This window comes from Nymphalis io, chromosome 10 (genome assembly GCF_905147045.1).
Source record: "Nymphalis io chromosome 10, ilAglIoxx1.1, whole genome shotgun sequence".
In the NCBI taxonomy this organism is placed as follows: domain Eukaryota; kingdom Metazoa; phylum Arthropoda; class Insecta; order Lepidoptera; family Nymphalidae; genus Nymphalis; species Nymphalis io.
Window position 1 is genome coordinate 7926215 of NC_065897.1, and position 17756 is coordinate 7943970.

Here is a 17756-nt window from a genome sequence, read left to right on the forward strand (position 1 = left end):
TATTTAATAGTGAAGTTATACAATACTGAAGACTTCTTACATACACTATAATACCGTAAAAGTTTTAATTTTTTATTTTGCTTATTTATTCCGACATTTAACTTTCGTCTGATGTCGAGTCTTCGCCAATATTTATTAATGTCGAAAGCTACGTATCTTTTCCATCCGTTATGTATAAACAAACAAATAAATCAAAGGATAAGTAGCTAGAAATAAAACAAGTCCACCATTTAGAACTAACAAAATGATCGTTTTTTTTTTAAAGAATTCTTATAATCAAGTGACGCCTGAAAATTGATGAAGTCTAGTGGAAAGGACTATAAAAATAATATTATCTGATTTAATCAGGTGAAAGTTCCATGTCGGAACACTAAGAATCATAAATTGAGTTTATTTTACTTAAAAGCTTTTTACTTTTTTTGACTTTGATTGTAATAAAACTTTTAATATTTATTTGCTAGTTTAATTTTCGACGTACCAAAATCACAGTTAGAGCTATTTATTCGTTTAAGATTATTTAATTTATATATTATAGTTTATTACTATTTGAATGGATGCAAAAAAACCCAAATATTTTCATCCGTGTATAAAACGATTATTTCAGCGAATACATTCAATCCCGCAAATAACTAACAATTATTACTCTGACTAAAAAATAAACCGGATATATTTACGGTATTGTAATATATTTAAGGAGATCATAATAAACAAGATAATTCAATAAGATTAGACAGTTTACATTTTTTATTACCCATTTTAAAGTTAACATTTACGCAATCCTGAACACCTACTTTCTAATGCAACTGTTAGCAACAAAATTGAATATCCATTTGAACAACATATACATACACTAGCTGTTACCCGCGGCTTCACTCGCGCTTAAGGATAATAAAGTATTTTAAAGTAAGAATCATGAAATGTCATTCTGGTTAGAAAAATGTATATTAAGGGTTCTTTTTTAATTTTAGATGATTATTATTTTAGTAATCATCAGTGAACTTACCGTAAATCCCTGTAGTTTGACTTAATATATTTTATAATGACCTAAATGAGAAAGAAAAATTTTTTTTTATATATATGTCTTCCGACCTACAATTCTGTTGCTTAAATACCCGATCATCTATCCACACTGTTGAATATAATTAATAAGTACTTTAAATGAGCAAGCATACAAATATATGTATTTTATTTACAATCAATTAATCATTTTTACCTTCAAGGTACTCCCTTGGGGAGGAACTGACCCTGAAGGAGTTATATGGGATTCTTACCCACTAAAACCACTGCGTTGGCCGCCCTCGGCACGGAATCTCATCCAGGCCTTCGAAGATCGACAAGATTGCTCCGACGACGCATTTACGCGCGTGCCAATGTTCGTGAAGACGGTCACGCCACGTCGCAAGAGCCCTCCAGTGTTCCTTCCGCTTCAACGCCTCGAGTGCACTCGAAGGGGTGCGCATTCGCTGTTCTGACGGAGAACGCAGCTATGCTGATAAACCTTCGTGTCTATATCTGCCAGAATATCCAAAGGCGATAAAAACAGTCCATGTGATGACAGTTCTCACTAAAATCAATGCCAGCCATTTTTAACGACGGGGCAAACTTTATAAGGGAACTATGTTCTTTGAAATTCGAATGAACATTCTGACGGATAGTATTCTTGGAATAAAAACTACCTCTCCTCGAGCGCTTCCTACGAAAAACTGTAGGAATTGTGGGTCATGTTAAGGTAAAGCCTCGAGACTACCAATAAAGTGGTTACCTTACCTTGCACTTTGAAAGTAGGCATAAGTCCATCTTCTATAATTAGTTTGGCTCCAAAAGAAGTAATTTGGAAACATTGAAACTGTTTCCGTTCCATGGAATGTTGTGTTTAGAATACTGACTCATGAGCAAACTAACAAGCGGCCCGGGTAGAGGCCAGGAGAAATAAGCTGGTACAGTATATACCAGGCATCACTCCTTTGCACCCACCTTCTCTAGGGGATATTGATATTAAGACATTTTGTATTTGCATTTCGTTATTTGCATCAAAAGTATGTAAATAAAGTTTTTTTTTTCGAATATATCCATACAAACATTTTAACCCTTTAAAATAAAAATAAAAAAGTTACCACCACCCGTTTGGGTGGAATTTCTAAAAACTTCAAATTCATATTTATGAATTTAATTAAAAAACACAAATAGTAAAATTCAAGCAGATCAGATCACTTTTTTAATTCTTATATCAATATTTTTCACCCGATTGGGGTGGAATGTCCAAAAATGACCTTAAACGTATGCATTTATTTTTCTAGAAGCTTTCACCCCATTAGAGGTGGAATTTCCAAAAATTCTTTCTTAACGCGAGTTTTCATCATAAAATGACACTGTCACTTTCAAGTCTGTAACCCCTGTGATTTAGGCGTTGATGATTCATTAAGTCAGGACAAATCATTATATATGTAAATATCCTGTTCATGTCACTTTAATAGTTTTTTTTTTATTTTATATCAAGTATAAGAATAAATCTAAATTATTGTTACTTATCAATAACCCAACGCGCATTTAAGTTCAGGTTTTCGCGTCGCATAATAATAAATAAAATATCATAAAAGTAATTAATTTTTTCCTAGAAACTTCAATATTAAATATTATTCTTCCTACTTCAAAAATGACGGAGTCCTCATATAAACTTTCAACCCCTATTTCATCCTCTTAGGTGGTGAATTTTGAAAAACACTGAAATGCATATTTATTTGTTTCTAACCAGAAGCTTGTATATAAGATTTCATGCTTCTAACATAAAAAATGACGGAATCTCCAAATAAACATTTCACCAACCCCTATTTCACCGCCTTAGGTGGGGAATTTTGAAATACGCTGAATTACGGTGATTGGAATTTCCGAAAATCCTTTCTTAGTGCATTCCGTGTATTCGGCTTTGTTGCAGACATAAGGCTAATTTTCCTTTGAAGAACAGAGCAGCATTGTTTCGAAAGCCATGAGAATAAAAATTTTAATCAAACCAAACCACAGAGCCACAGCGATTAGCAATCCGATACGTTTACACACCGACGAAAGTAATTTCACGTAGTACACGTAAGATATGCTATGAAAAAATATAATATTTGATGTTATTGTCTATATCCTCGCTCTATTGAATATCTTAAATAACGAACAAGTGAAAAAATCAAATATTTTATTAATTCTATAGGATAAAAAGGGGGGCCCGAAACATTTGCACGCCACTGTATATATATTAGCACTAATCTCATCATCTCATCGCTGCTGAAACTGACACTTGCGGGTTACCTCAGCATGCTTTTCCTAACCGCCGAAGCAAGAAATGAATTATAAGCACAAATTAAGCATATGATAACTTAATAGTACTTGCTGAGGTTCTAACCTTCAATCTTTGGTTAAATACAATTAACTAGTAGTCTTTATGCCGTTGTAGTATTAGCGACAAGGCTGTACGAATTATTACTAAAGGACGAAAAAAAATGCTATTTATCATTACTTACTTTATTATTGTCCTGTTTTTTTAAATAAACAACTTAAGGAAAGATATGTCTCGAAGCTAGTATTGTCTAGCTAGTGATCTAAGAACATATATATCTATATCTTCATTGATTTCGACTATATCACACAAGACGAAAATATTACTTATGCGGTATATAATATATTATATAGATTTTGATAATAATAGGAAAAAAAAAACCTTATTTAATCCTATATTGTAAACGACGTTGAGTATAATAAAAAGAAAACAATTTTCTCTGACCAGTACCTACTTCCCGATGCCAGTAAGCGCCACGATTTCACTGGAAACGGACGACTGTTAGTCTATTTGTTAAGTGAGATGCAGTTTACGATGGAATTATAAAGTCCAGAACTTTGATAACATAAACGGTTAAATATTGTGTTTGTTGTTACATATTTAATGGATTTCATTGGATGCCATCAATGGCGTATGGTAAGCAGTTTGAATAACATTAAGTTTGCAGCTATACTTATTTCTATAACAATAATAATCTAAGTTAATCGTGCACAGTGATAATATAAGTTAATAAATGCATAGTATAAAATTATTTCAAAAACAAGTGACTAATAGCCTGGGTTTTATCTTTAAATTAAATTAATGGTTAAAAAGTCTTTTTTTTTGTACATTTATGTATTTTTTTCGTTAAAGTCAATGAATAATTAAAATCAATATAAACTTACTTATTAAAAATAGAAATCCCTCAAATATCTGATTGAGTATTGGTTAGTTTTGGCAACGATTATAACTGTTTGTTTTTGTAAGTGTTCAATATTATTTGTTATTTATATAATTTCTATTCTATCTACTCAGCAATCAATGTGCGAAATTAGATTAGTCAAACAAATAATTAACAATAATAATTCTAATTAAAGTATTTTTTTAAAGTATTCTTTAGTTTAGTTTAATAAAAAAAACAATTATAATAATTATTATTTACATAAAAAAGAAAACTTGAAATTGGCTACTAAATTGAAATTATTATTATATTAAAGGTTTTAATGAATTTCCTATTTAAATTCATATTCAATGGTTTAATCATTTTCGTGCAACACAATATTATTGTTTATATATTTGTATTTACATATACTTTTTACAGTAATATTTTTTGTGGTATAAATGTCATTCGAATAATGTTTTTTTTTATAACTCACGACACGACAAAGACAAAAATATTGTACTAGCTACTCGCCCCGACTTCGCATGGGCAACTAAATGTTTCTTTCAAACGCCAGATTTTTAGCCGCCGACGTCAAAAGATGGAAGTTTAACGTATCTGTGTGTCTTGTGTTTCGCTTTGTAGCTCCTAAGCGAATGAACAGATTTTGATTAAGTTGTTTTTTTTTTAAACGAGACTTGACTGCGAGTGTTTTAGTCAATATATATAAATACTTTTTATAGGGTTTTGAGTCGAAGTGTTTTCAAATTTCTAATTCAATTTTATAAAATAAAGCAATACTAATAAATAAACAAGGCACTTTCTCATTTACAATATTATTTAGTACACAATATGCAAGCCCCTGTAGACTTGACTGCATCGTTAGTCTAGTGGCTAGATGTACCTTTCTGAAGGTTTCCACTGCGAAAAAAATAAAAATAAAAAAAATATGGCTAGATGTATAGCCACAGGTCAGAGGTCCTGGGTTCAATTACCAAATCGGGCCAGTCAAAGTTATTCGGTTTTTCTGTTAGAAAATTCTCAATACCAGCCCGGAGTCTGGAAGTTGGAAGTGTGTACACTTCCGTGCTTTGAAAAGCACGTGAAGCCGTTGGTAAAAGCACATATTTATAAGAATAAATATGTATTTATATTTTTCCAAGGGTAACAGAGTATTTACGGAAATTTTTTTGGTCCACAAAATTTATCCTTTAGTTTTCATTAGAAGTATTGACGACAATGTGTCTGGTAAGATAAAGATGACAATGAGTGACCTTTTGATTGTCTGTAAAATTCATTTAGATAAGATAGATTGTAGATAGAGAAAAATTTTAAATGATTAATAGCTAAATCTAATAATTAATAAAATAGAGTCAGAAAATAAATAAACAAGTGTTGATTAGTTTTATAAGTATTAATATTTAAAAAATATAAATATTTTAAACATTCTAAGTATAAATTCCCATATATATATATATATATATATATATATATATATATATATATATATATATATATATAGTGATTAAATTGTTTAATTATATAATAAAATAATATGGAGTAGAATTATTCCAATAATATTTAGTGATAAATTAGTGATACTAAGTAAAATATATTAAGTATTAAGCAATTGTTACTTATTATATAATATTTGTTATAAATAAAGAGCGGGTAAATGCATTAAGAGATATTAATTCAACCCCTTCAATTCTTCAATTTAAATAATTAACACAATAATGTTCTTGATATCATTATTTTTTTTTTATAGATTAGGAAAGCGGACGAGCATATGGGCCACCTAGAGGTAAGTGGTCACCAACGCCCTTAGACATTGCCATTGTAAGAAATGTCAACCATCGCTTACATAGTCAATGCGCCACCAACCTTAGGAACTAAGATTTTACGTCCCTTGTGCCTGTAATAACACTAGCTCACTCACCCTTCAAACCGGAACACAACAATATCAAGTACTGCTGTTTTGCGGTAGAATAGACGAGCTTGTACAAAGCCCTACCACCAGTATAAGTTATAAGTTATATCCAACCGACAGATACAGACAATCAATACGTGCTAACAATCGGCCTTTACTGGAATTTTCACGTCTCGCGAAATAAAAAAATGAAAAAATGAAAAAAAAAATTAAAAAATCAACTTAACTTAGTAATATGCTACTGATTTACAAGTATTATTTTTATTATTATTTGTTGAAAATTAATACTACTATTATAATAATTCACAATATATTTGTCATTAATTTGAAGCCCCTTCATGTCTGCAACTTAATGATCATTATAAAACTTAATTTTACCACTACTAACACTAATATAATTACTAGTGCTAACACTAGTAATTATATAACTCTGTCATTACTTGACTTCGGATGAAACGCTATTCTTACAGCGTTAATGCTGTGTAATATTTCAGTACATTTTTATTAATGCTTATTTCAGTTGTTAAATTTGTCAGCCGTGTGTATTATCCGGGATCAATGGAGAGCAGTAGACAGACACGTGCTACAGTCCAAGATTTTTAGGCATTCACTCTACATAAATACCCGCTACTTAAATTTTCGATTTGATTATGTTGGGATAGCGCGAGTGTTATTCGCTATGTTGAAAAAAGTATTTTTACAAATATCTCGGAAACGGTGAGTTTTACATTAAAAATAGTAGATACCTTTTTTGTAGAGGATGATATTTTTTCCCATCTTTTTTATTTAAACTTTGTTCATGTTGTTGATATTTTCCGAGATATAGTTAGTTAAAAGAACTAAATTTTTGTTTTTGTAAAATATCTGCAATTTTTGAAAAAAATGTCTTAATCAAAGTTGAACAGCATGAATTTTTTTACAAACTACAACTGATTAATATAATAAATAAATAATAACATAGAAATATATCATATTAATAATGATATAAATAAATATTAATAATAATTTAAATATAGTTAACAATAAACGTCAATTCAAATAATAAACAATATTTTCAGTTTGCATATTGATGGTGCATATAATCCGATGTCTAGTCATTACTGAAATTGTTGAAAAAGAATTCGTTGGGTAGTTGTTCAAAACACACATACTTTAAGCAGGTTAAACAAAGGGAATAGCTCAATAAACATACTCACTAAGCTTGGTATGTATTATTTGCCTTGATTATTAATCAATTGAGCCCGCCCACGGCTTCACCCGCATGGTGTTATATAATTGTAATATGCCGTTTTCTGGCAATGTGCATGCAAAATTTCGTGATTTCGAGTAGTTTAGTTTTGAAAGCATAATAACCAAGCTTATATTTGCATTTATAATATAATACGTTCGTGTATAATGTAATAATTTAATTAAATAAATAAATTTAAAACATCTGTAATCCGTTATCTCATGCCAATAACATGTTTTCCTTTGATAATGTCAACTCCGTTTGCACAAAAGGTCGTTTTATAAGCATTTCTTAAAGTCTGACTTATTTTTACCTTAGGTATGAGGGTAGTCTAATATCCTTAGGTGTAACAGCGTGTAACTACTTTAACCTTACTTTATACCCAAGTTCTTCTTCATCAACATTGTTAACTAATATTAATAAATTTTAAAAAATAATAAATCCCATCTACATTGATAACGTCATCAAATAACTCACGGCATGATTACTGGTATGACCGGAGAGAGTTCAGATGACTACGTGCTTTTTCTGAAACACGAGATAATTTTGGGAACAATGCACACTTCAATTCTCAATGACTTTTCACTGGCCCAACCCTGAATTTGAACTTAGGATTTTGGAATATGCAGCTTTATAGACAGAATAGCATTAACAAGGTTATTAAAGACATAACACCACTGCCGATCTAGCTAAACGATAACCGACTTTTACCATTGTAATATTTTTGGCAACATAATATATCCCTAAAAATCATAATCCCTTATTCCAGTCACGTTTCATAAGGTGCGGAGTTGGTCACGCAATAATCATGTGCATGGATTTCGGTATTTTGAAATCCCATTATTAAAATTCACAAGTTAAATGTGACGTAATTTTTTTTCAGGGGATGCAAACGTAGGAATTCCAAAATAGTAATCTTAATTGACAGATACAAAAATACAATTTAATGATAAAAACCATTACTAAATACCACAGGATTAGCTGTCTTACAAGATCTTGTACAAATACAATTTAAATACAAAATAGATAGATATGCAATACATAAAGATAATATTAAACTTATACCTAATTTATTTTCTGCCCTGCAAGCGCTGCCATATTTACAGGTGGGATATCCCAACTAAATACTTCCACTAAGCGAATAGTATTTATTTATAATCTATTAATTGTAAGAGCACACTATTCCTGGTTTTGTCTTTAATAATACTGCGTGTTTGTGCATGCGTAAGTTCTTGCTGAGCTAAGCATAAACTAGTAGTACTAATTTCTCTACTAATTCCGTACGATTTATGCAATTTATTATATATTACATCGTAATTATTAATTCAAAGTAATGATAATTAAAAACAATGACAAAAAAACTAAACGAAAATATAGCTTTTATAAAAAAGTCGAGATGGCACATCTTTTTTTATATAGTGGTTAGATCGCGTGAATTTTAACCGATGATCGTGGGTTCAAACCCGGGCAAACACTACTGAATTTTCATGTGCTTAATTTGTGATTATTTTTTTTATAAGCGCCGGGATGGTATATGACTCTACTCCCCCTGATGGTAAGTGGTAGTAGAGTCCAAACGCGACGACGGCCAGTACAGTCGGGAAGAATGTTCTGTACTAGCCGTCCCCGCCTTGCCGGCCCGCAAGATGCCTCTTCACGCCTCGTTTGAAGGAACCCGGGTTGTAAGAAGAGGGGAACACGTGATCTGGTAACAAATTCCATTTTTTGGAAGTGCGACAAAGAAAGGAGTTGCCAAATTTCTTTGTGCGCGATGGAATTGATGTCACGGTTAGGCGGTGACATCGAGAACCAGCTCGCGTGGACTTAAGAAGGAAGGGGGAAGCAGGAATTAGAGAGAATAATTCCTCAGAGCACTCGCCGTGATACAGACGATAGAAAGCGCTCAGTGCTGCTATCTCGCGACGCAATTGTAAAGGTTCAAGGGTGTTTGTGACTTTTACGTCGCCAATAATGCGTACTGCACGTCGCTGCAACCGGTCCAAGGCCTCCAGTAGGTACTTAGCGGAGCCATCCCAAAGGTGCGAGCAATATTCAACGCAAGACCGTACCTGTGTTTTGTATAACAGGCACAGTTGTTGTGGCGTGAAAAAACGTGTTATAAATTTATTATTTATTATTATAATAAAATATTATTATGCTAATCCTCAAAATCTCAATATCTTAACGTTAAAGGAACGTCGTATGGAAAAATATGAATTCTTTCTATGTTATAAATATGTTATAAATGTTATAATTCATCTCGTGCTTTACGGTGAAGGAAAACATCGTAAGGAAACCTGCATGTGTCTGATTTCATTGAAATTCTGCCATATATGTATTCTACCAACCCGCATTGGAGCAGCGTGGTGAAATAAGCTCAAAACCTTCTCCTCAAAAGGGAGAGGAGGCCTTAGCCCAGCAGTGGGACATTAACGGGCTGTTACTGTAAATAAAATACGAGAATTTTTAATATTAAATATAATGCGCAAACTAATTCTCATTATACTGTAACTTTAAATTAAATTTCACAAAACATGGAAAATTTATGGTAGAATAAGTGATAATAATACATTTAGTATTTTAAGAGATAGACAGAAAATAATTCAACTTCAGTTTTATTATTATTTTATATTTAATTCTGAAAATAGAATTTTACACCATAGTAAGTTTTTTTGGACCTTTGTTAAATCAAAAAAATCATCCTATGAATTTCCTGATACAGTGTTTCTCGGGGGTAAATCGGCATCTAGTGGAAACAAATGGTTTTTTGTTTAATGAATATTTCAAATCTACATTTCAGACTCAACTCAGGACGAGACTATCTGTTATTAAGCTGTTCTAAGTCAACTATCTATTTCTTCCATTGAAATTAATCCCCAAATCGTACAAACATATCTTAAAAAATTGGATGTTAGGAAAGGTGCTGGCCCTGGCCCTATATTCCCCCTTATTTTCTTAAGATGTGTAATGATACCCTTGCTTTCCCTATTTCTCTACTTTTCTCTAAATCTCTTCACTTAGGTGTGATACCTAGTATATGGAAACGGTACTTTATTACTCCTATCTATAAATCAGGTAATAAGCATAATATAGAAAATTATAGACCTATACATAAATTATGCACTTTAGCCAAATTATTTGAAAAACGTGTATATGATCAAATCTTTCCCATTTTACGATCTATCTTAAATGAGAAACAACATGGTTTCATCAAAATAAAGTCGACGGAGACCAATCTTATCCAATTTGTTCATCACCTTACATCTGCTATGGAATATGGCTCTCAAGTGAACGTTGAGTATACCGATTACTCAAAGGCATTTGACAAAATATCGCACTCCCATCTTATTCGTAAACTTGGAAAAGTCGGTATACACGGTGATCTACTTGACGTGACGTTGGTTTACGTCTTATCTCCGTGAACGTAGTCAAGCTGTTACCATTAAAGGTTACTGCTCGTCCTTTGTTCCTGTTACATCTGGAGTACCTCAAGGTTCTCATCTAGGACCCCTCCTATTTAAGGTGTTTATTAATAATATTTGTGATATTTTTAAATCTTAAAAAAATGCAGTATTATAACATTTTCTCGTAAAAACAATAATTTAGTATTCGACTACAAACTTAATGAAACATCTATAAAATAGGTAACCGAAGTGAGAGACTAGGAGTACACCTCGATCATAAGCTACTATTTAATAACCATGTTGATAACATTGTTGGAAGAGCATATCGGATGCTGAGATTTATCCTTAGATTGGGTAAGGATTTTCACTTCAAATCCACACTCTTTTTGCCATACAATGCCTATGTGCGATCCATTCTCGAATATGTCTCAACCATTTCTATGTATAAAATAATATAGATAGAATCGGAAGAATCCAATATAAATTTCTTAAACATCTTTTACTAAAAAATGGTGATTCTCACGCTAATCCTCAAAATCTTAATATTTTAACGTTAAAGGAACGTCGTATGAAAAAATATTTTCTATTTAAATTGTTGAAATTGAATCTCCTTTCTTACTTAGTAATAATATATTCATTAGATGTCTTCACATGCAAACACGAAATAAATTTTTGTTCGTTGTTCCTAAATCTAAATCTAAGTACGTACGCAACAGCTTCCTTTACAGATCATGCATAAACCATAATAATAATTTCAATGATCTTGATTTATTTTTTATGCCATTGAAGGAAATAGAATATAAAATAAATTGTCACCTTGAATAGAATTTGTATACTTATTATTTTTTACAAAATTATTTATTCATTTGGTCATACTTCGTAAAATTTAAAAAAATCTTTAATTTTTATTTGTTATTATTCTTCTATGTATTGTTGTTATTTAATGTGATGAAAGAAAAAGTTTATCTTCCTAAGATTAAATAAATAAATAAATATTTTTTTAATCTATGAATATACTGAAAAACCAGCGCTTCGCCCGTGTCATGATCGAAAATCCAGTTAACCGGGATAAAAATATGTTAATGAAGTTAAAATAAATAAAAATATTATTATCAGTGTACCTTAGAAGATAGATACATTCTATTGCAGATTTTTCTATAGGCCTTTTTAAGACTTATAACTTTTTAGTAAATAGTATCTGTATGTGTGACTTATAACTTTTTAGAAAATAGTAGATGTATCTCCTTAAATTTGAACTCTCCGAAAACTGGTTTTGGACACAGTACAGTCATTTTACACAAAATATTTACAAATTTTATACAAAATCTTCCTCATTTATCACTCTTTCTGTTGGTGAAAACCGTATGAAAATCCATTACGTGGCGTAGAAGAAATAAACGGGAATACAGACAGAGGCAGACCGCGAATATTTAGAAAAAAAATTAGTGCATTATTGGGAACATCGTATTTTTGTTATACAAATATTTTTTTTACTTTGAATAACACATTACTGATGGTGATAAATATATTTAGCTAGATCTGGAAGTGAAACTAATTTTATAAGAACCTCGAATTGGTCTTTATAAAATACAACTCCAACAAACAAATAGATGTAAATTACTCACTCAAACATCACAATTGAACACATTCAACAAATCACAAGTCGCGCCAATAATGATTACCCTTGCTGTTCAAACAAAATGACAGTTTGTAATTAACCCGCGTCATTTTTTTACAACACTGTTATAGTGATAATATAATCTCCTAAGTATATATTACTTTCTACCAACTGGCTCCATCATCAGACCCTAGTCACCAAGTGTATGAGACTTTGCAGTGCAAGCCGAATGAGTCTGATTCGACACGTTTATTAGTAGCTATTGAAGCCATCTGCCATCTGCCATCCATAATCACAAATAAATCAATAATTATTAGTACAAGCTCGTTGATACCGAGACATTATATTGTCTATCACTATATATTATAAAATAAATTTCACGCTGCGTCCGTTTGTCTGAATGCGAGAAACTCAAAAACATTCAAACGGATTTTCTTACAATTTTTACCAATAGACGGAGTATATAATTTGCCAAACATGCCAACTAGAAGTTTACTGACTTGTGCCGCGTAAAAAATTAGAATTATATGTATTATGATATAAACGTTCTATATAGATCCTTATCCTGTCCGTGCAAATCCGGGGCGGGCCTGCCATTCCACATACCTATTTCTTAATAAAAACATATAGTGAATTTCTTATTGTGAGGCTCATACGATTAGACTACAACGCGTTGTGATCTGTGCCTGACATATACATATATCTTTATAGTATATCACTTATATGTATATATATATTATAAAGAGTTCATTTCAATGAGAGAAGAAAAGATAGACAAACTGTTACACATTTTTTATGGCTTGATAGCTATAGCTTTAATGCTTCGAAATACTTTTGTTTTAGCTTTATTTGAACATAAGCATACAATTCAGATTATCGAAACAAGTTGCGGGTGCAAATTCAGGGAAGCAGAACGAATTTTTAATGTGCTTAATTTATATTTATAATTTATAAATCGTGCTTGAAATTAAAGTGAAATATCGTGAGAAAACCTGCAATTGTAGGTACTTGCATCGGAGCAGGGTGGTGAACGGTGGTATCTCAGTATCTCAGTAGTGACTTGTGGCATTCATTATGATATATAACATTCTTGGCTCGATAGTAATTACTCTAAATATTATCACTTTTGACTGCCCCCCCTGCGCGTTGACTTGTTTCAAATACGGGGTGGTGCAAACAAAAATCATAATCATAAGTTTTTCTGTCGAGAAATTTGAAAAACATCGTAGAGGATAAAAATTTGCAGTGTTTATACTCCTGTGCCTCAGAAAGCACACATTACTCGTTCCTACGACTAAACTTGTCTCGGTCGTGTTAGATTTGCCGTTCCGTCGGATTGAATAGAGATTGCATTTGAATTTGCGCACATGGTTATGTACTATAGTAGGACAGACAAACGCGCAGTTGTCTTTCGAGAATGACCGACAAATTCAATTGAACTATGATAATTGTCTATAATATCATTAAATGATTACAAAAACATAATTATACATTGGTTCTCTCCAAAGCATTGATTGAGAATGTGTCATTAAGTGTTATAAAAAAAACATAATCGTTAAATAAAATACGATAGGTACATGCAAAGTATTAGTAAAGTTAAAGTATTTGTAATTACTTTTAAAGATATAACTCTTCGTCGTAAGCGATCTTTATACAATATAAAATTACGCCGAGTCATGCTTGAATAAATTGCTCAAGTATTTTATAATAGAACTTAAGTAGCAATTGCTTGCTATGAATAAAGTGTATAATTAATACAATAACTTCTTGATATATAACAGTTTATCTAACTAGTTAGTCTCAGGTTCCACAAATTATACCTTAGTCATTAAAGTAACCACAGAAATTTTCTTTTATTTCAATTGTCACTTACAAAATTGGTATTGTTGACTGATTTCAATATTGTTTGTAATGAAATATAACAAATTTCAATATTTATTTTATTAAGTGGTTTGATTTAGCTTGTCTTGTTTGTTGGTTTATTTTATTTTTTATTTATATACAGATATATATAAACATATTACAAAATTGTATATATAAACAGGATTGTAGTTATTAGGAAAACATAAATAAAATAAACAAAGCAACAACCAATTTTATTTTATTTTTTTATATTACCTTGAATTAAACAGACCTATGCAAATTTTCTTTGTCTATTATTACGCGGCGATTACACAAGACGATTTTGGTTTATGGACTTTTTCTAACTTGTGGCGTCCCCTGACGCTCGTGTGATTCGCGCTGCAACATTCAATGTTCACGCCGCCGCGGCCGGTCAGAACTGCCCGTGACCTACTTGGTACATTATCATACACCAGATATGCCCGCGGTTTTTACACGAGTTTAACATTTTATTTTATTTTATTTTTATTATATTTGGGAAACATACAGTATACACCACATACATTATACAACAAATTAACTCGTTCACACGCCAATCAAGTTTCCACTTAAAACTAATTCATGTATGACAGTAAACAAGCAATTTTGTAAATTATAAATAATAATTATGAAGATTTAAACAGTTAACAACAGCAAAACAATAATATATATAAAATAATTAAATAGATAAAATAAAAACATTGACTAAGTTGACAAACGCACACAAACTCTTTTTAAATATATTGAGCGTACAAGAAAATATGTCCAAGTCAATAAACTTCCTATTGTAGCTCTTACAAGAGCGATATATAAATTCATTTTGAGCATAATTGGTTCGAGTGGAGGAGGGTAAATGGAATAAAGCACTATTGCGTGTGTTCACTTTTTTACATCTAAAGTGAATTTTGCTTAAAAGATATGGACTATCATTCAAGTTATGAATTATTTTAAATAAAAAACTTTGATCTCGCATTGTACGACGATCCAGTAAGGAAATCATTTTAGGTTGATTACGATTCAGAGTAAACCTTTAAAATTAACATATTTAACAAATTTATGTTGAATTTTTTCTATTGTATGAATTTTTTCTATTGTATCAATATAAGTTTTATATTGTGGATTCCAGACTACAGAACCATATTCCAGCAATGAACGGACAAAACAATTATATAAAAGGACAAAGGTTGTGTCATTTTTATAATCTTTACTAACCCTGAGTATAAAGCCAAGCATTCGAAATGCCTTGGCAACTATATAATCTATATGGAATTTAAATGTTAATTTGCTGTCTAGATATATCCCCAAGTCTCTCACCTCAGTTACTCGGGTAATATTGTCATTATTCAGTTTATAATTAAAAGTTATTGGATTTGACTTACGTGTAAAAGAAATAATGCAACATTTCTTAATATTTAAGTTTCGTTACAATAGTTACACAACTTATATAGATCATTTTGCAAAAGGCTGCAATCCGAAGTATTAGCAATAACTTTAAAGATTTTCATATCATCGGCACACAACAGTATGATCAAAAATTTTATGAATATCATTTACAAAAATATTAAATAGTAAGACCGAGGTGAGAGCCCTGAGGTACACCAGAAGAAACTGGAACATTTTTAGTATTATTTTCGAGGAGTATTAGTATTTATTGGTTTTCGTCGCACCCAATTAGCCACGCACGCAATTAGCCATGCAAAAAACAGCATTACCTTTAATCTATTATAACATACTTAAATGTCTGTCCCTATGCTTTATTTAGATGTGACTGCAATCAATACCTTCACAGGAAATTGTAACTTTTTAAAAAAGAAAGGTCAATCTGTATTTAAAAAATAAAAACTTATTATCAACTAATCATTACAAAAACCGACCATGTATAAATTTAACAAAACAATAAGAAAAAAAATGCTGCGATACAAAATACCTAAATAAGTCAAAACTATAAAAACTACTAAAAACTGTCTATGTTCTTATTTCGTAAGAATTAATGCCATGTTTATAAAAACGACTTCGCAAATTATGCATTATTTTAGAACAAATTTGATTATTGAAAAAAGGTTATCGTGACTCAACCTTAAAAGATAGACATATGTTATCGCCGACTTTTTTTAGAAGTTTACTTGATTGTTGCATAACTTTAACCGTTTACGCAGCGCTTGCAACGGAAGCTCTCAAAAGGAATAAATTGATCCAGTCTTATTAGTCGTAGCGTTTCATACAGCCTATAAACTTTCTCGATAAATGGACTATCCAACACTAAAAGCATTTTTCAATTCAAACGAGTAGTTCTTGAGATTAGCGCGTTCAACCAAACAGCATCAGCTTTATAATATTAGTATAGATTCCGGACCGAACGAATATTCACTCCAGCGAATTTTGCCGTGGCCGGGCCGTTACGTGAACTTTCAGAATTCGGGCTGCTACTGAGAATGACGACAGCATAATCCAATAACTTTTTAGTGGTCCCGCCCTGGGGTTTGAACCTAAGACCTCGGTGCCTGCAGCGTTATAAGCTACCCACAATTCTATCTTTCAAATAAAGCATTCGAAACCTGTAATGTAAATTATTAAATTTAAAAAATTATCAATAAAATGAGTGGTGGCGATAAAAAAAAAGTTAAATAGTGATAAAACGAAACACAAAAAAATATTTATTTTTTATCTTTGTCTGTCTATTTGAATGTATACGATACTCTCCGAAACTGCAAACGGATTTTCTTGCGAAGATTAAATTATAGTATATATTTAAGTTATTGTATTTTAGTATAAAGAAATAAAAAATTAAAAAAGCATTAATCCGTTGCATAAAATATAAATTAAAAATTTAATAAAATCTGGCATAATTAGAATACTATCATCATATACCTCAATGTTTTTCTATCTATAATGGCAACGGCAATCTTACATCACTAGAACTCAATCATACACGTGTTATTTTCACACACTTATGCATTTCAATTACGGTGTCGCAATTTGACAAGACTGTTCTACAATTACGCTAACATTGTACGGCTAGGTTGCTGGCAAGCAAGTCGGTATATTATTTGTTCATGTTTTATAGCGATAATGATTAAAGTTCACGTCAATATAATTTTATTCGGGTTTTACTCTAGTTACATTCCTACTTCGCCAAAGTATTTTAGCACAGACTTCCTAAGGGTAAAATCGGGATTTTATCTCGTGAGTTTTAAGTAGTGAGATATAATCGTTATAACCGATGTATTCGTCCCTAAAGCGCTTAACTCGCCTTAAAGTTTCATTAAGATCGTCATGCCACGAAACGCTCCACGTTTTTTTAATTATAAAAATAATCAATCAATCAATCAATCAACAGCCAATCGTTGTCCACTGCTGAACATAGGCCTCTCCCAAGGTGCGCCAAAGCTCCCTGTCCTCCGCCTTCCGCATCCAGTTGGTGCCCGCCACCTTCTTAAGGTCGTCGGTCCACCTGGCTGGAGGGCGCCCTACGCTGCGCTTGCCGATTCGCGGTCTCCACTCTAGGACTCGTCTG

The 17756-nt window shown here is 31.5% G+C and overlaps 1 protein-coding gene across 2 annotated transcripts in view; it reads left to right on the forward strand.

Moving 5' to 3' along the window:
* Window positions 1–3804: 3804 nt before the first annotated feature.
* Window positions 3805–17756, forward strand: part of LOC126771017 (pyrokinin-1 receptor-like) — a 41365-nt gene continuing 27413 nt past the window's right edge. For both annotated transcript variants that reach the window (XM_050490655.1, XM_050490658.1), the window contains exon 1: window positions 3805–3958. Coding sequence is in view for 1 of the 2 variants with exons in the window: in XM_050490658.1 (XP_050346615.1) it covers window positions 3940–3958 (19 nt within the window). In the remaining variant the exon portion in view is untranslated. The remainder of the gene's footprint in view (window positions 3959–17756) is intronic.